This window comes from Eucyclogobius newberryi, unplaced genomic scaffold (genome assembly GCF_026437365.1).
Source record: "Eucyclogobius newberryi isolate DKJ021-1_F unplaced genomic scaffold, fEucNew1.0.hap1 SCAF_5, whole genome shotgun sequence".
Taxonomy (NCBI): domain Eukaryota; kingdom Metazoa; phylum Chordata; class Actinopteri; order Gobiiformes; family Gobiidae; genus Eucyclogobius; species Eucyclogobius newberryi.
The window spans coordinates 12,926,492-12,951,122 of record NW_027316167.1 but is presented as its reverse complement, the minus strand read 5'-3'; the positions used below and the strand labels follow the sequence as shown (position 1 = coordinate 12,951,122).

Here is a 24,631-nt window from a genome sequence, read left to right as displayed (position 1 = left end):
ATAAATGATATTATGACCCCGCCCTAAATCATGCAGGAAGTCGGCCATATTAGAACAAACACAGCGCTGACAAAAGTACACTTCGCCGTACTTTCTTCTCTACAGTTTTCATCGAAAACACAATTTAAAAAAAGTTATATTATTATTGTTTTATCATTATTATTATTTTACTTATTTTTAAAAAAAACAAATAAATAAAACAATAGAAGTAAGTGAGACAAGACCAGAGAGAAACAAATCAGGTAAAACTGAAGTCCAAAACAACAGAACCATTTAGTCCAATTTATGTCAAACGACCATTTTCAAGTTGAATCCATACATGATTTGTTTTAAATTGTCTGTACATACACTATCAAACAAATGATCTGCCAATTTGAATTCAATCTGATTTCCAGCGCCCTTTGTATTCAGACAGAGTCATTGCTCCAAACTTCATATTTCATTAAGAATCTGCGGCCATCATCCATCTTCTCTATCCAGATCAATAAGTGTGAACACGCCTTCAATCAACAAGTCAGGATTCAACAGATAATAGGTTAATCCTGACCAAACTCAGAGGGGTCAGCGGACACACAAACACTGCAATCGTTCTCTGCTCTCAGGTCGCCCAGTGATGTTGAAATAAACTGGCCAATTTCCCTTATGGGACAATAAAGTTCCATAACTATTCAGGTCTAAATGTCCAACTAAATAAGATCACCACAGTTTGAAGACCTTTCTTAGTGAATTACAGAGTCTGTGTTATTATAGATTATAGATCAACTTTGAGATACATTTAGCTGTTTTGAATTAAAGCAATAACTCATTTGACTTGTTAATGTTTAAAGCTTGTTTTTTAGCAATGCTGTGGCTAAGTGGCTGTTTCTTAAATGTGCGGATGTCGTACATTTTGAGAGCTGTGTTTGTCCGTCCAACGCTTCCCTCTCGGCGCTGTTGCTCATTAAAGATTCAAGGACGGTATAAATTATATACAATGAGGAAATATATTATGAAGCAAGCCAGTGCCTGGAACAAGAGCACGTTTACTGTTAGGAAAATGCATAGGAGGAGTAAAAAGCAATGAAAATGAGTAAAGAAAAGAAAAATGTAATGTAATAATCCGAACTGCCAGTGTTGAAGTGGGACTTTATGTAAACTATGCCCACAACCACGGTTCAAACAAACTATTAAACTACACCCCACGACTTAAATCAACTACTGACAGACTCCGACAATGGATAAACCCTCAAGAATCAAATTGTCTTCACTACAAAAACCTAAAATACAAGACTGAATAACTTAAATTGTTATTATTTGATCTCCAACCAACTAAATAACATAACTCTACAACTAATTAATTATTAACTAATAATCAAACTCTCCATTGAACGCATTATATTGGTTAAAGATGATCAAAAATGGGATACAGCACTGTACTAACTACACAGAACACACCGGACACCTACATTCACGCCTGTCCACCACTTACCTGTGTTGCAACACGGGAATTTCCCCATTGTGGGACAAATAGAGGTTATTTTATCTTATCACTTCTGGAATGGGATCACAGAGCTCTTATCAATGGTTTATAGCTGCCACATCCCTATGTCCCTTCAGCATACTCAGCAATATCCAGCATCAATCTGAACAATAACAACAGAAAAATAGTCCTTGTCGCCCTAGCTGTCTCTAAGAAAGTGATCCTCATGAATCGGAAAACAAGACATAAAATAAATACATCCCAACGGAAAAAAACTTCCCCTGGACCACATCGCTCTAGATAACTCACCCAACAACACCAATGAAGAGCCAATGTCCATTGAGTCCTCACTTATAACATTCCTCTCAAATCACTCGTCGTATGTGATAATATCCCTCAGCAAAGATGCAGCTGCAGACCTCTGACGGTTCTCCCTAACGTACACACTCAAACACACACTCATCCACCCCAACATACCCACACAACACCTTAATGCCCAGCCTATCCTGCCTCGTCTGCATGTAAGTCTCTGTCTCTAAACATTTTTTTAAAATGTTTTACAAAATGCGAGCGCTAAATGATACTCCTTTATACTCACTAACACACTTGTCCACTCATGCACGTACTGTACATACTAATTAGTAGGGGGAAAATTGGACAGAAGCCTGTGCGAAAGTGCTAAGTCACTCACTAATGTGTTTCCCAACTCATACATGTTTATGATTTTTGAAAAATGCAAAACCTTTTTTCCACATTGGAATATTATATTCTTTGTTCTCGGGATTAACCCCCCTATTTTTTACCCAGTGAACAACGATCTCCTTTTTTCTAACATTTGACACGTCAGCACCCCCCCCCAATGTACAAAAAGTGCATTGCAATCAAATAAAAAGTCATCCAAATTATTTCTAGACCTGGTGACTGTGTGGCGAGGCCAGAATTTCTGAAATTTCCGAAATATAAAATTTGCTGCCTTTTGCACATACAACGTCCAAATTGCATCAAATTTGAATCAAACCAACTAAACCAACTGGAGGTTGATTCATTGATTGAATTTGGCGCGTTAAAGCTCCCTACAGAGTTAGACGCAATGTTATATTGGGAGCCAAAATGTGGTTTTACATTTCTTAAATTATATTTGGCACTCCAAAAAGGGAATGAGACCCATGTCATATTTCTTACGCCAAAGCCATGGCAATGACAAAAATCTCCTACGGTATTCCAAAGGGAAAGTCACCAAATCTCTGACATTGTTGTTGTTGTTGTTGTTGTTGTTGTTGTTGTTTGTTACTTTTAATGGAGTGCGGACAGGAGATCAACGGAAATCATAATACTAAAAAGGGATTGTAGTGTAACACTACAAAGACCAGCAAATCAGCCATTTCATTACCACCCACCCCAACATGGGCAGGAACCCAAATTAAGGAGACCACATCCTTCCTGGACAGAGAGAGTATCAGATAGAAGATGCTGTATGGAATAACCTGTCTTCAATCAGATTTTCCAGATCTAATGCTTTGCAGTGCAGAGAGACTGTCAAAAGCTATCACAATGTTGTGACACTGCAAAGTAGATTCAGCCCATTTCATCGCCAATCGTATTGCTATGAGTTTTGTGGAGAAGACAGAAAGATGGTCCGGTAACCTCTTCTTAACCGCTATCTCAAGGATATGAAGAAAGCAGTGTGCCTGTTTGCCCACTCTCAGGATCTTTTTATAAATAAACACATCATCAGAATGCTTATCAATGAGCTCTTAAACAAAGAACTGCAGTGCCTTTTTAGTTTTTCCTTAAAGTTTGTGATGTAAATTAATATCAACAGGAGCCGGAATAAACTTCCAAGGAGCTATGGTTGACAAAGCCACCAAAGGGTTTAGGTTAAGATCACTCAACAAGTTGTGCCTTGCATTTCCTACCCAGCTACACTGGAGTGCTTGCATGTTCTTGAACATTTACCCAGTAAGCAAACATAAGCTTTAACCTCCTGATCTGTGGAGGCATTTCTCCTAAATCAACCTGCATTGCAGAAACAGGGGAAGTGCTAAAAGCCTTACAGCCGAAATGCACGGCTTGGGCTTGTTCTACATCAAGTTTCTTTAAGTTAGTCTCAGCTGAAGACATGTAAGTAATACAGCCATAATCAATAGTTGCTCTCATGATAGCCCAGTAAATATTCAAGTGCGACCTTCTGCTAGCTCCCCAGTCCTGGCCAGATAGACAACGCAGCAGATTATTCACCTTTTTGCATACATCCCTAACCTTATCAATGTGCTGTCCCCAATTAAGCGTCATGTCAAAGATGACTCCAAAGAATCTCACTTCCCTGACCTGTTCAAGTACTTGCCCATATAAAGTCACATCCTTATGCCGATTATAGGAACATATCACCTGAGATTTCTGTTTAGACAACTTAAATCCCCAATTCAGTGTCCACTGTTCAACCTGTTGTTTTGCTCTTTGTATTTTTTCCACAATAAATTGAAGACTTCTACCGCTCACCCACAATGCACCATCGTCGGTGTAAAGGCTTCCAACAGATTGATCTACATCCTTAAAGATGTAATTTCCTTTGCGGAATTCAATTTCCTACCTCATAAACCTCAGAGTAAATAAACTGTGCCTACTCTGGCCAGACAATAAACTTCTTACCCGGTTAAACATTTTCCCTTCACCCCAAAATTACGCAACTTGATAAGAAGTCCTTCCTTCCAAAACATATCGTATGCTTTCTCAAAATCAAAGAGTGCAATAACGATTTCATTGTTAGTTTTGTCTTTTTGGATTTCAGATTCCGGATTATAAGTCCATCCTATTCACAACCAAGGTATCCTCAGTAAACTTGGAAGCTTCACACTGGCTGTGAGCAGCCCTGGCATCTCTCACTGTATCTACTTTCACCTCTTTACGTGTAGTTGGAGATGTAATCGCTAACTTAGATTCGGGAGCAGGACCACGACTCAACCTCTTACCTCCCCAGCAACCACACCTCCACTCTTTAACCACGCCTCTTATTACCCAGAAGGCCTATATATGCAAAGGCAAATCCCAGCATCTCTTGTTGTCTCTGCTCTCTCGACCCCACCCTCCCACCCCATGTCTCTATCATCGTCACCTTAACACATAACCATCCATGGAGGGGGGGTTCTGAATCGGCTGGGCTGATTACCCGAGACAGAGCCCCCATCCTGAGTCTCTACCCAGCCATCTCATCGATCTCTCTCTCTCATCTCATCTCATCGATCTCTCTCGCTCTCGCTCCCGCTCTAGCTCTCGCTCTATCGCTCTCTCTCTCGATATCGCTCTAGCGCTCTCTATCTCTCTCTCTCTCTCTCGATATCTCGCTCTCTCGATATCTCTCTCTCATCTCATCGAGCTCTCTCTCTCTCATCTCATCGAGCTCTCTCTCTCTCATCTCATCGAACTCTCTCTCATCGATCTCTCATCGACCCATCATGACTTATCAATAAACATTCTTTGGTATTTCACTGTTGTGGCGTGGTCCTTGCTAGTGAATTGACACTTTCTTGACTACATCAGCATAGGATATACCTTGAGAGACCTTTTATGCACCTCTGCAGCCTTGTTGCTAACTTCATATCCCCTGTAGGCAGAGCTCTGCACAGTTACAACATTTCAGTTTTACCTCTTGTCACATTTCCCATACTCGTGATCTCCTGCTCATTAACATCTTTGCTTCCCTTTGCAAACTGTTGCTACATGACCAAAACGCTGGCACTTGAAGCAACGCAGGGGCGGTGGAACATATGGCCTTACTTCATAGCTCATGTATCCAATAATCACTTTACTAGGTAGACAGTTTTTATTAAGTTCTAACATTACTGACAGGCAGTTACATCTTTCTCTAAACCGGGTTGTTTTCAATCGCCTAGCATCCACTTCCTTAGCTCTAGTTAAACTCTTCTTTATTTCATCCACAGTCACCATCGTAGGGACGCCTGTGATAACTCCTCTGACCATGTTTCTTTCAACACATTCTTTGCATCCAAATGTTTAATCTTATTTGCCTTCATTTACTGTCCTTCATCTTTTCACACAACCAGCATTGAGTAATTTCTAAGAACTTTCGCATGTTTGATTTAACCAAATGCCTTATTTAGATGTTGGTGTTCAACGTTGGTGTGACTGGATTCCACTCACTAAAGGACACATTTACTTGCGACGGTTTGATCACCTTACAATCTGTACTCTCATTCCTGACATTAGAAGTTTCCTTCTGCTTCTCACTGACAGAACATTCTGAGTTGGATCGGTTTGAATAACTTTAGATTCAGCAGCAGCGAAACTTTCATCTTTGCCGCTCTCCCATTCGATATCGATTATCGTTCCGTCACTCCTCCTGTCTCTCCACCCTGTTCTAAGTTTTCTGCTTCTCAAACCTTTAGTCTCTCCAAACCCTTATCCGGCTCCTCAAAATCCTCAAAAATGATATTCTCCTCTTCTTTTTGCAGTATGCCGCTAGTCTTGTTTTTCGAATCCGCTCTTCGATCAGTATCATAAGGTCCATCCTAGGGCGTTAGCCCGATTAACCTTAAATTTGTTGAGACTCATCTTCAGGAGTGACTCATCAAATGTTAGTGGAAGCACTGTCCATTGGAAGCACTGTCAAGGGGACACATCATGTTTTCTATATTTTAAGCTTCAAAACGCTGTTTTTTACAATCAGACTCATATTCACAGAGAAATGAGTCCAATGAGGAAGTGAAACTAGACGCGGCAGAATACAAGAAGAGCGCAGTCATGCAATATATGGCAGTCTGCAGTTTAGAACCTGCCGCATTGAAATGAGACTTTCTTGGCCAGACCTGATTCACGGGTCAAAAGACAACATCATTACAACTGACCCCATATTTCTGTGTAAATATCTCATTTTACAACCTAACTCTCACTCGATAAGTACGAGCTCAGGAGCAGATTAACCAGATGTGAAGACACAGGTAAATAAGCTCACACAGAGTCATCAAGGACAGTGGACTGCAGGGGCACCACAAGAACCCCGGTTCAAAAGACGCATAGCTGCCGCGTTTATTTATGTGTAAATATCTCATGTTACCACGGGGGCACCTGCGGTTTATTCACAGGTTTGTAAACAGTGTTCTTTCTCTTGAATAAATAGAATAGATTTATAATTAATAGAATACAATGCAATACATTACAATACAATACAATACAATTTTAAGTGCTGCGCTGTTTGAAAACATTACAATGAAATGCATTGTGGTGAATGTACTTGCCTGAAGTCCACTTTGCTCCACACTTGCTGGAAGTGTGAAGAGAAGCCCGAGGTGAAGTGCAGATTGAAACATTTTAAGAATTGGGACAAACCCTAGCCCCCTAACCCCCTAACCCCCTAACCCTCTAACCCTCTAACCCTAACCCTAACCCTAACCCTAACCCCCTAACCCCCTAACCCTCTAACCCTCTAACCCTAACCCCCTAGCCCCCTAACCCCCTAACCCCCTAACCCTCTAACCCTCTAACCCTAACCCAAACCCTAACCCTCTAACCCTCTAACCCTCTAACCCTCTAACCCTCTAACCCTAACCCCCTAACCCTCTAACCCTAACCCAAACCCTAACCCTAACCCAAACCCCCTAACCCCATAACCCTCTAACCCAAACCCAAACCCCCTAACCCCCTAACCCCATAACCCTCTAACCCAAACCCTAACCCTAACCCCCTAACCCCCTAACCCTCTAACCCTAACCCTACCCGCCGGCTCGTAGTAAACACGCATTTGAAGAGCACAAGTGCGAGTGTCGGGACAGGGCCATATATAAAAGTTCAGCTCCTTAAGAGTTTGTCAGAATCAGAATCTGAAAGGGTTTATTGCCATTGTCAATGAAAAGAATTCACAAACATAGGAACTTGTGATTCGGTGCAACATAAAACCACCATAAATTAATAAGTCAAAAGAGAAACTATTTAAATCTACTATGGTATTATGATTATTATTCTTTTGTAGAATCTTCCATCACAACATGGATCTGGATACTATAGTTACTCTAGGTTACCATGGTAACGATTACTCTCGCTTACTCATGCTAAGTCATGCTTTGAGATGTCATTCTTTGATGATGCATCAGGAGTTACAGTCTATTATTCTCTCTTTCTTTCTCTTTTTCTCTATCTTTCTATCTCTCCTTCTCTCTCTCCTTCTCCCTTTTCTTTTTACAGTATAGTGTAAAACACATACTTTGAAGATGTACAACTACAGAAGATGTACAACTACAGTGGGTGGCGATAAGACCTTTTAAGTGGGCTGCCAACCGCCATTAAAAGCAACACAACAACATCAACTACAAAAACAAAACACATACTTTGAAGACATACAACTACAGTAGATGGCGGTAAATGCACATTTTCAGTAACTTTTCAGCCATTAAGAGCAACACAACAATGACGACGGAATCTGTTCATTTGATCACAGATGACTTATATGACGACATATGATCTCTCCCCTTACATAAAAAGACCTTTCTACAACACTATCATTCTCAGCACATATTCAACCATATATATTTGTTCAAATAAGTTGAAATGGAAAACAACAGGATACCTCGCTTCCACCGACGGCGGTACTTCTTTATATTAGGTCGCCAGCAACAGCAGCCAGGCAGACTGCCACATGCAGGACCTCTCGGAGATGTGCACATTTTTGGACAAGTTGCCTTGCGACCACAGCGCTATTTGGAACTTGGAGATGCTCCCCCTCTAAGACATTTTGTGATCCTTGTCCCGAGACTTCTTCGAACCCGAGCTCTTGTTCTCCCTGCGCCTCCGCCAATCCCCATCCAGGAGGAGAATGAGGAAGACCCGGAGGAGAACAACAGGTTTATACACTCCGACTCTGAGGAGGAACAAGAGGAGGAGAATGACGAAGACCTGGATGAGAACAACAGGTTCGTACACTCCGACTCTGATGAGGTACAAGAAGAGGAGAATGACGAAGAACTGGATGAGAACAACAGGTTTATACACTCCGACTCTGAGGAGGAACAAGAGGAGGAGATTGACGAACACTTGGAGGAGAACAACAGGTTTACACACTCCAACTCTGAGGAAGAACAAGAGGAGGAGAATGCCCACACTCCACCCTCCTGTTCTCACGGTCAAAAGAGAAGCCTCGATGAAGACGAGGAAGAGGATAAAAGTAGGAAGAGAAATTGTGTGGACCAAAACTCAAATGATGAAGACGAGCCTCAGCCCGGAAGTTCAAATGTCACTTCCACACATAAATCTTCCACACACTTTTTCAGACCTATGTCAGACTCAGACTCAGACTAGATGTTGTGAATCGCGTGAGATTAAGATGAGTGAATTAGACTCTGTCATGAACTAAAAGTTCATGAATTCTCTCATGCCTGTATTATCATGACTTTGAGAGGTAATACAGGAAGCAAGTACTTTGTCACACCAGCCTTTTATTCACACACTGCTACCAGGCCATTACACCCTGTGTTCCCTCTTCAGGTGTCCTCCGTTAACACACCTAGTTCCTACTCACCCGCATGTTCATTTTGCTCGTCATTATTTGTACTCCGACAATATTTAAAGTAATCTTTTAGCTTTGGTGAGTAATAAACATTGAACAATAGTACTTTTAAAATTTTCAATACATAACAAACTACAAACTGCAATGGCAAGAAGCAATGATCATTGAATGATGAAAATACTGCATACGCTACAAGTACTAAGTACCAAAAATATCTACAAAAAGACTCAAATCGGACAAGAAATACAATGCATGAAACGGTCCGAAAAACGTGTTTCTATTAAAATAATTTATACACATGTTTGTTTTGTCCAATCCAATAATGTTACGGTATCTTTGGGCAAAATACAGCTGAAGGATGATTAGGAATAAGAACATCAGTTGCACAGCTCATATTAAATGTTTGGAGAGTTTTATCAGTGACAAAAGATCAAGAAGGCCAATGCTTTACTTTTTGTGGAGCAAAGAAGTGCAGCATAATGTAAACATTAGGGGTTTCTTCATGTGACGGAGAAGATGCTTTCAGCCGTTTACAGCTGCACTTAACATGGGAACTGAATGACAAATGCAATAAACAGTTCAACATTGAAAGAAAAAAATAGGACATAGACAAGGATTTTACATGCCAAATACATGCTCTTTCATAAGTTTGCTGGGGAAAGTGTTCAGTAACAGGAAGAGCATCCAAAACATTTCCAGATCAATTCTCAATGTAATGAAAATATGAAAGGAAAGGAAAGAAAAGCAGGTGGTTTCAGAAATAGCTAAACAAAAAGACTAAAGATTTAGACGACCAAGATATGGCAGATTGTGATATGTTCTTGAGGCAAAGTCAGATGGATAAAATTGAATTAAAGTAAGAAGTATTATTCAAAAAGCTTAAAATAGGCCCGGGCAGCTATCGTGATAAATAGCTCTCTAACATTAAGAGACTTTTCAATTTCCAAATGCAGAGACCTGGAGACGTGGAGAGCAGCGCAGGCTTCACATGGATCAAAGTAGTTTTACATATAAAGAAATACAAACATGTCAAACTTGTATACTAAGGAATCAGCTCAATACATAATTCCACAAATGACACTAAATAATGTTACTTTTTTATGTAAAAATGTAATGTTTTCTTAAACTGTGTGCAACACTTCGGGAACAAAAGTGTTAATAAATAAATAATTGAAGTGGATGGATTATTCAAAAGGAGTCAAAAACTTTATTTAAATCATAATATTGTCATGACAAGTTTGTGAAGCCAATTCCCTGACAAATACCTATTTAGTTCAAAATTTGTGGATCATACGTTTGGATGTTTATTTCAAAAACATCAACTTAAGTTAGACATTCACATATTACCTAAACTTTCCTTTTTTTGGTCTCCACGTTTTAATTTCTGTCTTTGTCTGTCCTTGACCTTGACTAAGTTTGCATCGCCCTTTTGTATAAACCTCTATAAGCCACGTTATAAAATACTTTGAATCAGGGACTGTGATGTTATTTTCACCTTCCACAGCTTGAATAGAGATGAAAAGAAAGTGATGTCTGAAGGAATACCACGGAGGGCTGCAGAGGGGAGAAGAATAGAGCTGGTCTTGAATGTGGGGACTAAGGCGGTGGTAAATGGGTCACCTCAATAAAAGAGCGGAGCAGACGGGAGCTTATCTGGTGCAGGGCCACAACAGACACTGGAGGAAAACCAACTAGGGGAATGTGCCGGGCCACACAATGGGGCTATATATAATTCACAATAGTGTCCAAAATGCTCGCAAAGGCATAGGGTTTCAATGCAGTGTTCGGTATAGAATATAGCAAAAAAAAAAAGGTATCAAGCATTTAAAATAGTCTTAAACATGATTTTTTTTTTTTTTGTCTTACAGAAATACATTCTCTCCTATTGAGGCTGAACAATATGTTGTAAATTTAAATCTGAACTGGTGCAGAATGAAATAGCAAAACTATTTAGGTCATTTCCACCAACAACATTTATTTACGAAAAAAAGATAAAAGTTAACTCTGATCCGGAAGCTCATCTGCCTGGATGAACTCTCTCCTTCACTGTGTTTCACCCCAAGTTTCCTACTTTTTCCCACAGGGTTTTGTAGTTTTTCCTCTCTGAGAAGGACGGTCTAAGGACGGGAGATGCTGGGACAGTTATCTATTTGCTAAATCTGCTTCTATTGTTTATAATTGTTGTTTATAAGAGATCTTCTACTGAGAGTGTTTTTCAAACTTCCTATAAGTGATCTGTTCTTTTCTTCTGTATCTACCTCTGTATCTACCTGTGTTGCATCAATGAAATTTCCCCATGTGGGACTAAAAAGGATTATCTTATCTTATCTTATCTTATATTTCATTGTCGCCCATCGACGCATTTCGGTTTCACGTCTAAGTTTAATGGTTTATACTTCAGTCTTTAGCTTCTGTAGGTGTTTTAACACAACCTCCAGACAACTTGTGTGCCAGAAGTGCAACAACAACAACAACAACTACAACAACAACAACAATTTAATACCAAATATAGAAAATAGTATTCCTTTTGTTAACATTGTCCAAATGATTACCGTACCAATTTACTGTATTTAAAGATGCATGTGATGCTATGGGTGAAGATATTGCTTTTCCTCAAACGTATTTAACTTGCAGGCGTTTTTATTGCTCAAAAGTACTTCTAAAAACTATAAAAAGATTCAGTTGTAGTCATGTAGACACTGTTTTAGAAAGACAGTGTTCAGAGGACTACAACTGCAGCTTTTTTCTACAATGGCTCACTCCTGGACAAATGAGCGATTACAACGTGTCACTTCGAAAAACATCCATTTTTACTGCGAATGGGCTTGCCCCTCCACAGATCTGACTTGTAACGTGGCCTGGTGTCATCACCCGCTTGTCACTATGGAGAAGTTTCACTGTAGAACATTCCTAAAATCATCACCATGGAGACAAGCAGGTGGCAAACCCTCAACAGAAGGTTACATAGTGCAGCTTAGAGAAGTCAGTTTCTTCCCTTTACATAAAACCAGGATTAGATTCAAGTCATTATTGGTCAGATTGATAAATATTTTAACTCGAGGGCCCCGGTCTAACCCACCGTGAACTCGTCCCCAGGTCTGCGGCTCCAGACTGTGTCCCTGTATGTCCCACACGCTGCAGAGCTCTGTGTCTCTGATGGTGAATTTAATTAGCCTGAAGCTCAGTGCCAGTGCTCGCTGTGTTCTTGTCTTATTGTATGTGGGTGTGTGCAGGAGGCTTAAGTGTTAGCTTGTATTTTTGCACAGCGACAATAGCACAACCTACACGCTAGCCAGAGTTTCCCAGTGGCTGTGCTTTTCGATACATGTAATTTGTCGCACTCGAAATACAATTAACTACGGCGGAAGTACTTCCTATTGAAAGTTATGAACACAGTCCTTTAAAGTTGTAGTTTTAGTGCCAACTGTGGGGCGACTTTAAGTATTTACTTTCGCAACTTTATGAAACAGTTTATCTTTCATTCTTGCAAAGCTGTTAAAAAATGTTGAATATTGGAATTTACCTTGAAAGAATGTTCTATTCACAAAGCCTTTTTGGAAAACATTGCTCTAAGTCTGCAAATTCTAGCAGTGTCTAATTACTTTGTCAACTGAATGTTAAACCTTTCAGTCAAAATAGCGAACAAACCTCACTGTGGCCTTGTGTACTGTAGTTTGGTGATTAATAGTAATAGTAATACAATATTTGAACGTTAAGATTTAGAGAAGATTCCAAATATTACTTTTGATATAATCTGGTCCAAAAATGTTACTACACATCTGCATTCATAGGCAAACATAAGAAGAACCAAGAAGAAGCAAAAACTAGTGTTTATTCTGTAAACTATAATACTCAAGTAGTAACAAAAGTATGGTGTCGTCTCAGAGATGTAAAACTTTATTAAAAACTACTAAAGTTAATGTAAATGAGAAGTGCTTGAACTTGTCTCTGATATTCATGCTTCCTGCTGCAGTCGGCGACCGTAACAGTTGTAATAGTATATAATTAAACACATAACGAACGTAAATGTCACTTTGCATCAGCTCCTCTCCATCTCATCATTAATAGACGGCTATTTTTAGAGCTTCTGACTTTACTCGTGAATCACCGGAGGTCACGCACACAAATGAAAACAGGGCTCGTCATCGCCGCCGTCGTCATCACTTTGTAAACAAACTATAACAAACTATAGCCGCAAAAGTCAAATATCTTCCCCGGCTTGTAAGTCACTATTTTTCAGATACACATCGTGAGAAATGCCTCCAGTTTGTTGCATCTTTGCACAGGATGCATGTCTTTTTAGCGTGTCTAAAACTGCGGTCTTGTTTGATTTTATTGCGTACATAATCTCCAAACTGCGAGTTGTCAGTTTTGTGGCTGAGGCACTCGGATCGGGCAACGTTGTGTCGGACTTGTAGGATCTGTTTGTCTGCAGCATGTAACAAATGGACAATGGACAATAGAGACACAAGAGCAATGGGATGGTTTTCGACAGTGGGATTTTTGATTCTGCAGCCAAAGCGAATCTTGTGATTAAAGTCATGTTTCATTTCTTTTTTTTTTACAAAATTCTAACCTTTTTCAAACAAAATAATGAAAAAAAGTGAAGGAGTGGCATCCGAAAAAAGAAGGTTAAAACGCATTAAGTCAAAGTAGTCCCATTTAGTTCATTGCCTGTCAAATTTGTCAATTTTGCTAAATGTTAGTATGTCGAAACGAAAATTTTCCCCTTAATATAAATGGATCGGAAGTTTTTGTCAAAATATGGTTATTTTTGTTTTGCGTAGATGTAAATATAAAGATATAAATAGTGGGTTTTGTTAACAGTCCATTTTGTCCGTTGTTTCTCAAATTTACCAACTTTCAATCTCTTCAATCAAAGTAACATGATTTTTCTTTCAATCACATACATTCCCTCGATTATATTCCTCTATTGTTTCAAACTATGTCTTGTTACTTTCTTGCTTGCCATCAACATCACTTCAACAGACCAAAGTCATCCAATTGAACATAATTCTCGAGCGGAAACACAAAGTGCATTGTGTGTGCATCATTAACTGTTTTAAGAGCTTTAAAAGTATTTATTCCATTACTGTTGCAGTGTTTTAGCAAAAATGTTTGATTTGGAGTCGTCAGAACTTAAAGAACTCGATTTTGCAGAACTAGACGAACACAGACAGGACATTATAATTTAATGTCAACGTTGCACGCTCACAACACTGACACGGACAAGAATCAGGAAAAGACCGAAGCGCCTGGCATGAAGTCGATGATGTAATGCCACTGTTCATTGAAAATCTGAGGTTGCATTGGTACAGGATGAACAATAGGAGCAGCATAACACAATGTACAATGACTGCGAGTGGTGATGTCACTCTTAACGCGCAGTCGCAATGGAAAACGCAATTTGAATTGACGCCATTAGCAAATGGCAAAGACCACAATTATTTAGTCACCAAAAAGTCCTTGGCAAACCACAAAATATCTTTGCGTTTCATGGATATAACTAGTTAACTGTGTACTCTAGACCTGGTATTCATTTTAGCAGATTATATTCCAGGCTTTTCTCAAACGGTATTGCTCCTGAATGTGTTGAAAAGTATAGACTGGGAACTTGATCCTAATTTGAAAATCTAAATCTAATTGCACATCTAATTGTCATCAAAAGAATTGCATTATATTTTTTTTCCACAAAAACCCTGCGGCAGTTTCGTCGACGCATTCAAATCACGTGCGTGGATTAAGTCATCTTGTCAATTATTTCAAATAAAACAAACAGACCCGCGACAATCATTAATCATATGATATATATAGACACATTCTTCATATTTTTGCAGGTTCTATATTTACAGTGAGGAGCCTTTTGTGTTTTTTTTTTGTAGTTTGAGTGGGATTTGCAGAGTTCAGGTCTTGTTCTTTTTCTTCCCTGATGTACGCATTGTCAGATTGTGGTATTTATTGCATAAGTGGCACAAACTGATCTTAAAGTCTTAGATAAGTTTTATCAATTCTTTTCCTGAAACAACTTCAAAAAGTGTCATTTTAACAGGCCAAATAACAGTGGTTTTTGAAAACTGATATCAATTCAACATCTTGAGTGGATAAATTGATATTTCAACCTGGAGGGAATCAAACAAAGACAAATGTATGATAAAACTTTTATAATCCCCATGGCGATTTTTTAACTATTATTTTGTTTTATGTTTAATTTGTGGAATTGCCCTCGACAAGCTCAGTTGACTGAAGCTGAAACTGCTGACGTGCGCATTATGATAATTTTGCATTGAAACACCGAATCCTTTATCTGAGAAATTGAAAATGTACCTGAAATCTGCAAGTGCCTGGTTTCAAGTCTCATCTCCTTATCTGATCCGCTGGAAGAGGAATATTAATAAACCCAAATGCGGGCTGTTACGTTTTTGCCAAAATAACTAAAAGCATTATTACCCTCATTTGTCAAACGGCTGCCTGCTGCGTGTTGAGATAAGTGCCCTGCTTTCTCATATCCTGCTTGTCTCGTCTTCCCAGGAAACCAACGAGCTCGTGGCCATAAAGAAGTTTAAAGACAGCGAGGGTAAGTGAACGCATCACGAAAAGCCAAGGTGGGAATGACAAAATGGGCACTTCAGGGCTAATAAATGGTAAATATAACAACATCTGTGATGCTCTAATGGTGCATACTTCACACAAACATCACGCCAACAATGGGATTAAACTAGAACTAAACCAGAACTAAACCTGCACCAGAACTGGACTAAACAAAGTCAACATCAGGATTAAATGCAGCTTAAACAAGGATCAAACCTTCAGTCATTGATGTTAATTTTTTGACGTGCTTGATTATAATAATAGAATTAATATAATAGAGATACTAAACAAGTTTCTTGTTTGTGGTTTGTATTTTTCCGCCAGGTTACCATAAAAGACAAAAAGATCAAATTGATTCTATAAAAGATCTGTTAACAAAATCTTGGTTGTCTTTTCACTTTTAACTGCCTCCGTCACAAATGTCTCAATTTCTGCTAAAGGTTCACCTGTTGTGCCTTTTTAGGTTGTGATAAAAGTGCATACAAGTTTGACCAGGGGTTATTTACCTTTTTGACCTTGAGGCCCGACTAAAACACCCTGGGCCATTATATAATATTATATAATATAATATAATATAATATAATATGATATAATATAATATAATATAATATGATATAATATAATATAATATAATCAATGGTTATATCAGTGGTTCCAATGTTTTTCTCCCAGTGACCCCTATTTTACATGTGGATATGTTGATGACCCCAACATCCTTCTCTTATCTGAGATGCTACTGCCTTGTAATGACAAATATAATTATTTTCTTACCATAAAACTTTTGCAGTAATTATTTCAAAATACTAAAATACACTTAACATGCTATCCTTTGATCAAAATGAACACAGTTAGTTTGGACCTGGTTTCTGTTCCCTCGGGTCCCTTCAGTATCTTCAGCACGCTGTGGGAATGACTGGGTTAGATTACACATTTCATTAAAGCATGATTATGTTTAAGATTTTACAATAACTGTACTTCCTGGTTTGACATGGGCAAAGGTAATTCCTCAACTGTTACCTGGCAACCATACTGTAAACAAGGTGCAAAGTCCATATAAATTACACAATAGTTATGATATGACAAATAATAATTCTTCATAACATCTTTATTTTGTTATGATTATAATGATCTTTTAAACTGTCTGAAAAATGTGTCAGTTTGGTGTGAATTGTCTCTAATTTTTGGATTGAACGTCGCTTATTGATGACATCACAGAGGGATTCAGTGATATTTACCAGGGGTTCTATTCCACTAAACAATGCAAGAATTAGAAACACATGAGAACCAACTCCACTGCTCTACCTTTAATTGTTGAGGTGGAAATAATGATCTCCTGAAGTAGATATATTCGTGTCTTTTGTTCAGTCCTGCTATTTTGAGGTATTTAAAAGTCCGAAAACCAGTATAGAAGCGCATGATACGTTGATGTTTTCTGTTTGTATTATAAACATGCCACAAATAATATTACTCTAGATTTCAAGGATAAGAAATCCTCTAAAACACGACTCAACGATCCCCCAATGACACTTCGTTTTCAAACTTCCACCTGTGGGAAAGGCTGAGATGGACGCTGTTTGATTGAATGTTGCAGAGAATGAGGAGGTCAAGGAGACAACGCTGCGCGAGCTCAAGATGCTGCGCACGCTCAAGCAGGAGAACATCGTGGAGCTCAAAGAGGCGTTCAGGAGGCGGGGCAAACTCTACCTTGTCTTTGAATATGTCGAGCGGGTCAGTGCATTTTATTTCTCTCTCTTTCAAAAACATGCCATTGTTGCACTTGGGCTCGAGTCAGGAGTCACTACTTTTGATGACTCGAGACTTGATGAATTGGACTTTGGACTCGACTTGGACTTAAATGACGATGACTTGGACTTTGGAGCCTTGTGACTTGAGTTGCGTGCTGTAATTTGCTATAATGACTTGAAAGAAGTTGAAACTCAAAGCGAAGGACTCTGGACTTGACTCTGGACTTGACTCTGGACTTGACTCTGGACTTGACTCTGGACTTGACTCTGGACTTGACTCTGGACTTGACTCTGGACTTGACTCTGGACTTGACTCTGCACTTGACTTGACTTGCCCGCCTTTGACTGAAGTCTAGATGACATGTTACACTACACTTTTCAGTAAAACCAAACATTTTGACTGTTTTTCTCCACTTTGGCAATTTTGGTGACGTTTATAATGTCACTTCCTGGTTTGCCGTGGCCAGAAAATGTGACATAGGTAATTATACAATGGTTATGGAATATCTTATCTTATCTGTTATTAAGCAACCAGATTGTAAACCTGGGCCAAAATCCATTAAAATTATACACTAGTTATGATTTGACAATTAAATATACCTGACAACACCTTTATTTTGTTTAATAATTGTCATAAAAGCGCTCTTGCCTCCCAAGAAGGAGATCATGGGTTCGATTCCCGGACCAGACAAACATCACATGATCTCTCTGGGTGGAGTCTGCATGTTCTCCCCGTGTTACCGTGGGTTCTCTCCGGGTTCTCCGGCTTCCTCCCACAGTCCAAAGACATGCATGTGTTAGGCAACTGGCAATTGGTGACTCTAAATTGGCCCTAGTGAATGAATGTGAGCGTGAAGTGAACGTGTATGGTTGGCTGTCGGCCCTGCGACAAGTTGGCCACTGTCCAGGGTGTACCCCGCCTAAGGCCCAAAGTCACTGGGATAGGCTTCAGTCACCCGCGACCACGAAAGGGAACAAGCGGTAGAAAATGGATGGAATTGTCATAATTCTGTGACAAGAATTCAACCCACAGCCATTTTAATGAAACAAATAGTGATTCTGAAAAAGAAATCCCCAGAGGATTGAAGAGGCCACACGCTCACGTCGTGACCACCACCATCATCAGCTCTTACAGTACACGACATGCCTGCGCTCAACTCTATCCCGACTTTCAGGACAACAACGCCGTTAAGCAAAAGAAGAAGACAAAAAAAAAGAGGTTTCCATGGAAACGCGCAAGCGGTGATGTAATGGTATTCCCCACTGTGTTGCCAGGGTTTCCAGCCAACACTTTATTTCCTCGCAACATCTTCCTCCTGCTGCAACTGTCATTTGGTGATCCCCAACTCTCTCTCTTTCTCTCACTCTTTTCCTTTCCCTCTCTATCACTCATTCTCTCTTCCTCTCTTTATCTCTCACTCTGTCCCTTAATTCTTCTCTTTCTAGCCGTCACTCTTTCTCTTCCTCTCTCTCATCTTCTTTCTCCCCATCTTCTTCCCTTTCTTTCTCATTCTCTCTCACTTCATCTCCCCCTCTCTCTCTTTCTCTTTCCTCATGTCTCTCTATCACTCTTCAGTCTCTCTTTCTCTTTATTCCTCCCCTTCGCTCTCTCTTTCTCATTCTCTCTCACTTCCTCTCCCTCTCTCTCTATCACTCTTTCAGTCCATCTTTCTCTTTATTCCTCCCCTTCGTTCTCTCTTTCTCATTCTCTCTCACTTCCTCTCCCTCTCTCTCTATCACTCTTTCAGTCTTTCTTTCTCTTTATTCCTCCCCTTCTCTCTCTCTTCCTCTCCCCCTCTCTCTCTCTCTCTCTCCAGTATCTTTCCTTCTGTAGTATCAGTGCTTTTATGTGTATGAGAATAAAAACAATTACATTTAGACGTTTGGCTTGTGTATCTCTCTCTCTCTCTCTAAATGAACAAAGCGTGCAGAATAAATGAATCAAACTAGTTGCATGTTCTTCCTGTGCTTGATGATCAGAACATGCTGGAGCTGTTGGAGGAGCTGCCCACCGGAGCGCCGCCTGACAAAGTCCGCAGTTACATTTACCAACTCATCAAAGCCATCAACTGGTGCCACAAGAACGAGATCGTGCACAGAGGTCAGAGCTGTGGCTTTTACAGTGTTTCACAATTGTTAACACCCGTTTCTCAAAACAATAACAGCTGTTGTCAAACTGAACACACAGATCTGAAAACCTCGCACACATAATGCTAAACCTGACACTCCCTTTGCAAAATGACTCTTTGCCATCAACTCTCTTACCTGTTCACAAATTTGGTACACACAACTAAGCATTTGTCTGCACACTACCAAGCATTTACAGCACATAATTATAGAAACAGAACACACCATCTGAATGACAATGTGGAAAATGGGCCATTTCTCCTTTTGTAAAATGTCTGTAGGTCTTAACTTTTGTAAACTTTTGTAGTCAAACATAAAACAGCACACAATAACACAGTCATTTTAGCACACACAGAACAGAACAGTAAACCGTCCCACCCTCACACAAAAAATTAACCAGGCAGTGTGCTCCCTGTCCAGGCAGTGTGCTCCCTGTCCAGGCAGTGTGCTCCCTGTCCAGGCAGTGTGCTCCCTGTCTAGGCAGTGTGCTCCCTGTCCAGGCAGTGTGCTCCCTGTCAGGCAGTGTGCTCCCTGTCAGGCAGTGTGCTCCCTGTCCAGGCAGTGTGCTCCCTGTCTAGGCAGTGTGCTCCCTGTCAGGCAGTGTGCTCCCTGTCCAGGCAGTGTGCTCCCTGTCCAGGCAATGTGCTCCCTGTCCAGGCAGTGTGCTCCCTGTCTAGGCAGTGTGCTCCCTGTCTAGGCAGTGTGCTCCCTGTCAGGCAGTGTGCTCCCTGTCCAGGCAGTGTTGGAAGAATGGCCTTGAGTGGCGCATGAAGCCCTGACAGGCCTCCACACTGACGTCGCCACAAGATTTTACTTGAGAAGTGTGTTCAACGACTGAACATTGTGTGTAGTGTTTTGAATATTTGTGTGTTATACGTTGATGCTTTGAGATTTTACTTGAGAACTGTGTGCAACAACCGAAAATTGTGTGTAGTGTTTTGACAGAAGGTGATTTGTAATTGACATCAGAGTGTAAAGAAGGAAAGTCAGAGTCTAATGCAGATAAGGGAGTGTGAAGTAGTGCCAACTTGGGGCGAGCGATTGGTACATGAAGTGAAGGTTGTGCAAATTGTGGCAAATTTTTGCTTTTTGGGTGTTAGCAACTGTGAAAAACTGTAATACTGTTTACTTTTAAATTACATTGTTTTCCTGTGACTTTTCTGACGTGGGTCACCTTCTTGACTCTGTGGAGATGGTATTGCTTTGCCTGGAGCATTTCACACCATGGCATAAGATAAGATAAGATATTCCTTTATTGTCCCACATGGGGAAATTTCATTGGTGCAACGCAGGAAGATACAGAGGTAGATACAGAAGAACAGATCACTTATAGGAAGTCTGAAAAACACTTTCAGTAGAAGACCTCCTATAAATAAATAAAAACTCCCATAGACAAATAAATAAATAAATACCATTGCATGTGATCCTGACAGTAATTGCACATGAATATGTGTCACGACAGCACATAGATTGCACATGAATTTCACAGTAATTGCACATGAATTGCACATGAATTCCAACAGCAATTGCACATACGACAGAATTGCACATCAGTATTAGGTTAGGTCAGTATTGCGCCGGGATAACGTGACGATCTCCGGGTAAGACGACTGTTCTCCGCAGTTTCATGAGTTCCTCCTTTGTGTAAACGCGGTACGGCGCCGGCCGGGGGGCGGGGCCGGAGCCGGGGGGCGGGGCCGGAGCCGGGGGGCGGGGCCGGAGCCAAGACACATCGCAACGACACGACGAAAACAAACTGCAAAGGGCAATACAGCAGGTGGAGCAGTGGACCCTGAAGTGGGGGTTTAAACTGTCCGTACGGAAGTCTCAAGTGATCTGTTTCTTCAATGGACATAGGGACGTCTCCCTTCGACTGCATGGGCAGGTGCTCGAACAGGTCAGGGAGGTGAGGTTCTTGGGGGTCACCTTTGACGAGAGGCTTAGTTGGCGTCGGCACATTGATGAGGTCAGTGGTAAATGCAAAAGGGTGAATAACTTGCTTCGTTGTCTATCCGGCCAGGACTGGGGGGCCAGCAGAAGGTCGCTCCTGGGTATTTATCGGGCCGTCATGAGGGCGGCTATTGATTATGGCTGTATAGCCTACATGTCTGCGGCTGAGACTAACTTAAAGAAGCTTGATGTGGAGCAAGCCCAGGCCTTGCGCATCTGCTGTAGGGCTTTTAGGACCTCCCCTGTCTCGGCGCTGCAGGTTGAGTTGGGGGAATTGCCGTTACGGCTCCGGAGGCTAGAACTTCTGTTGGCTTACTGGGTGAATGTGCAAGGTCATACGAGCTCTCACCCGGTGAGGGACTTTCTCAGGGTTGATGGGGGGCAGAGTGAGGCTGGCGGTATGATTTTCAGCCAGGTAGGAAATGCGAAGGCGCGGCTTGCGGGGGTTGGTGATCTGCGTGTGAGCCCGTCGGTGGCTTTGTCTGCTATAGCTCCGTGGAAGTTTGTCCCGGCTCCTGTTGATGTTAGCTTGCATGGCAAGCTTAGAGGAGTCGCTGGGAGGGCACCGCAGTTTGCCGTTCAAGCGCTCATCGATAAGCACTCAGGTGATGTGTTTATTTATACCGACGGGTCTAGGGATCCTGAGAGTGGGCGTACTGGCGCCGCTTATTTTGTGCCTGACCTGGGGCTAGCGGTCAAGAAGAGGTTGACAGATCGCCTTTCTGTTTTCACGTCGGAACTTATAGCGATACGGTTGGCGTTGGAATGGGCGGAATCTGCTTTGCAGTGTTGCGGCATTGTGGTGGCCTCTGACAGCCTTTCTGCATTGCAAAGCATTAAATCTGGGAAATCGGATTGCAGACAGGATGTGTTGAATGGCATCTTCTGTCTGATGCTCTCCCTGTCCAGGAAGGATGTGAGGGTTTCCTTCATTTGGGTCCCTGCGCATGTGGGGGTGGATGGTAACGAAATGGCTGATGCACTGGCTAAACGTTCCCTTCGGCGGCCATCAATTGATGTGGCGGTTGAGTTAAGCAAATCTGAAATCAAGCCTGTTATCAAGAGTCATGTGGTCGGCCTTTGGCAGGAATTTTGGAGCCACTGTGTTACTGGACGGCATCTCTATCACATACAGGGTAGTGTGGGTCCTTGCGGGTCTATGGGCAGGAACGCGTGGGAGGAAAGGGCCTTCGCCCGCATGAGGATTGGCCATACTGGACTCAATTGGTCACTGAGTAGGATAGGCAAACATCCGACCGGTCTGTGTGGTCACTGTCGGGTGCCAGAGACTGTCGAGCATGTGCTGATTTGCTGTGAGGCTTATGATAGGGAAAGGGCCGGGTTGGCCTTGTGGTTTCGGAATAATGGGCGGGAGTTCAATCTGCGGAACGTTGTGGCGATCCAGTCACAGGGTTTGTGTCAGGCTGTGGTTGCTTACTTATGTAGCACAGGGCTGGGTAAACGTTTATAGAGGTGGGGGGTGTTGGAGACTGAGCCGAGGATGAGGAGCAAGAGGATGTTCTAACGCGCTTGGACTTCATGGGCCTAGAAACGCCAAAGTGATGGAAGAAGGACTTCTAAAGGATAAAACGACAAAGACGTCCCATGACCTCATGGGCTTTGTAAAACAACAAAGACGTCCCATGATCTCATGGGCTTTGTACTTCCAAAGCACCGAACGTCAAAGAGGGCGAGGAAGGTGAAGAAGAGTCTCCCTGGAATAAAGCCGGTTGGTCTCTGACACAACAACTATTCTAGTCACAAAAACACATCATGACCTCATGGGCTTTGTAACGCCAAAGCGATGGGAGGAGTACTTTTACGGACTACGACAGAGTCTGAGGACTACGAAACGTCTGAGGAATAAAGTCTGGCGGTAATGCAACACTCGGATGCCAACCGCCATAAAACAACAACAACAACAACAACATTACCTTGAAAAACAACCGTTCTTGCTGTAAGTGAGGTCGTCTCTCCACAAATCTGACCTGCGACTTGGCGTAGGTGGTGCCACCTACTTGTCTCCGTGGAGATGGATAACTTAAATGCCATTTTGTGAAGCATTCAAGGCAAAGCAATGACACCTTTAGTACACCTTTAAGGCTAATAATTTGGAGAACAATCATTTTCTTGTTCGTGATCACTGCGTTTACTATTTTATGAACTTATCCCACTTTTATGTTTGTGCCTTCTCCCAGATATCAAACCGGAGAACTTGTTGATCGGCTCTGAAGACGTCCTCAAACTCTGTGACTTTGGTGAGTCCTTGGTTCAGTTTGCGTGCGCGCTGCTGCTTCTGTCGTGTTGATCGTGCCTTTGTCAAATTAATGTAATTGACTGTTAAATGAAGGTGTGAGTGTGTGAGAGCGAGAGACAGTCGTTTTGGCAGGGACACATCAGTTATTTCTGAATGCAGTTGGACTCTGTAATATTGCATTGTCCTTTCTCCTCTTCCTGCAAACGCTTTGTTTTGTCTCCCTTATGCAACTGTCCCAATTTGTCCAGCTTTACAACAGCTCAATTATGACTTGCATTATGTATTTTCCGCTATTATCACCTCAAAAATGTAACTAGAGTGGTATTAAGTTTGATTCATGTGTAATCTAATATACGCATTACCAGGCTCTTTCCTTATTGCTTCCCGTTGCTATCGTTTAAAAGCAGCAGGAGCAATATTGATACTTTGACTTGACTTTTCTTCTGATTCCAGAGGAATGACTGAAAAAAGCTCTTCTTTCCTAAGCATACAATGAATGTAACAAAACACATCCAACTGTGTTACTGGTATTGATGCTTCGAGTAACCATGGAAAGGGGCATACAGACTTTTCCCCTGGATTGGCCCAAGGGTGCCACCAGAATTTAACACTTAAAAAGGCTGCACAGATGTACAGTAAAAGCAGCGACTGAGATTGCTGTTTGCTGTTGTCTACATGTAATTATGGAGCATTTTATTCTCCGCAAAGCAGGAAGTGCTAATTTCTGAACTTTGCCAAGACGGTACACTCAGGGCTCTGAAAGTTGTGAAAACCGCTTTTAAACTCATTGCTCAATTACTCTGAATACATTAGATAAGTGATTGTGACAATTGACAAGAGTGTGAAAGTGACAACTGTAAACTGTTTAAAATGAACTAGTTTTTTAGTTTTCCTCATTTTTAAGACAGTAAAAATCAGGAACAGCACTTTTAAATGTAATAATATTTGGGGAATAAATATTTTAAATAATAGCACTGATTAAAATGTATGTC

At 41.2% G+C, this 24,631-nt stretch overlaps 1 protein-coding gene across 2 annotated transcripts in view; it reads left to right on the top strand.

Moving 5' to 3' along the window:
- The window catches only part of LOC140381148 (cyclin-dependent kinase-like 5), a 58,170-nt gene that overhangs the window by 10,646 nt on the left and 22,893 nt on the right, over window positions 1-24,631 (top strand). For both annotated transcript variants that reach the window (XM_072465170.1, XM_072465169.1), the window contains exons 3-6: window positions 15,501-15,546; window positions 17,152-17,288; window positions 19,286-19,406; window positions 23,581-23,640. In XM_072465170.1, the coding sequence (XP_072321271.1) occupies window positions 15,501-15,546; window positions 17,152-17,288; window positions 19,286-19,406; window positions 23,581-23,640 (364 nt within the window). The remainder of the gene's footprint in view (window positions 1-15,500; window positions 15,547-17,151; window positions 17,289-19,285; window positions 19,407-23,580; window positions 23,641-24,631) is intronic.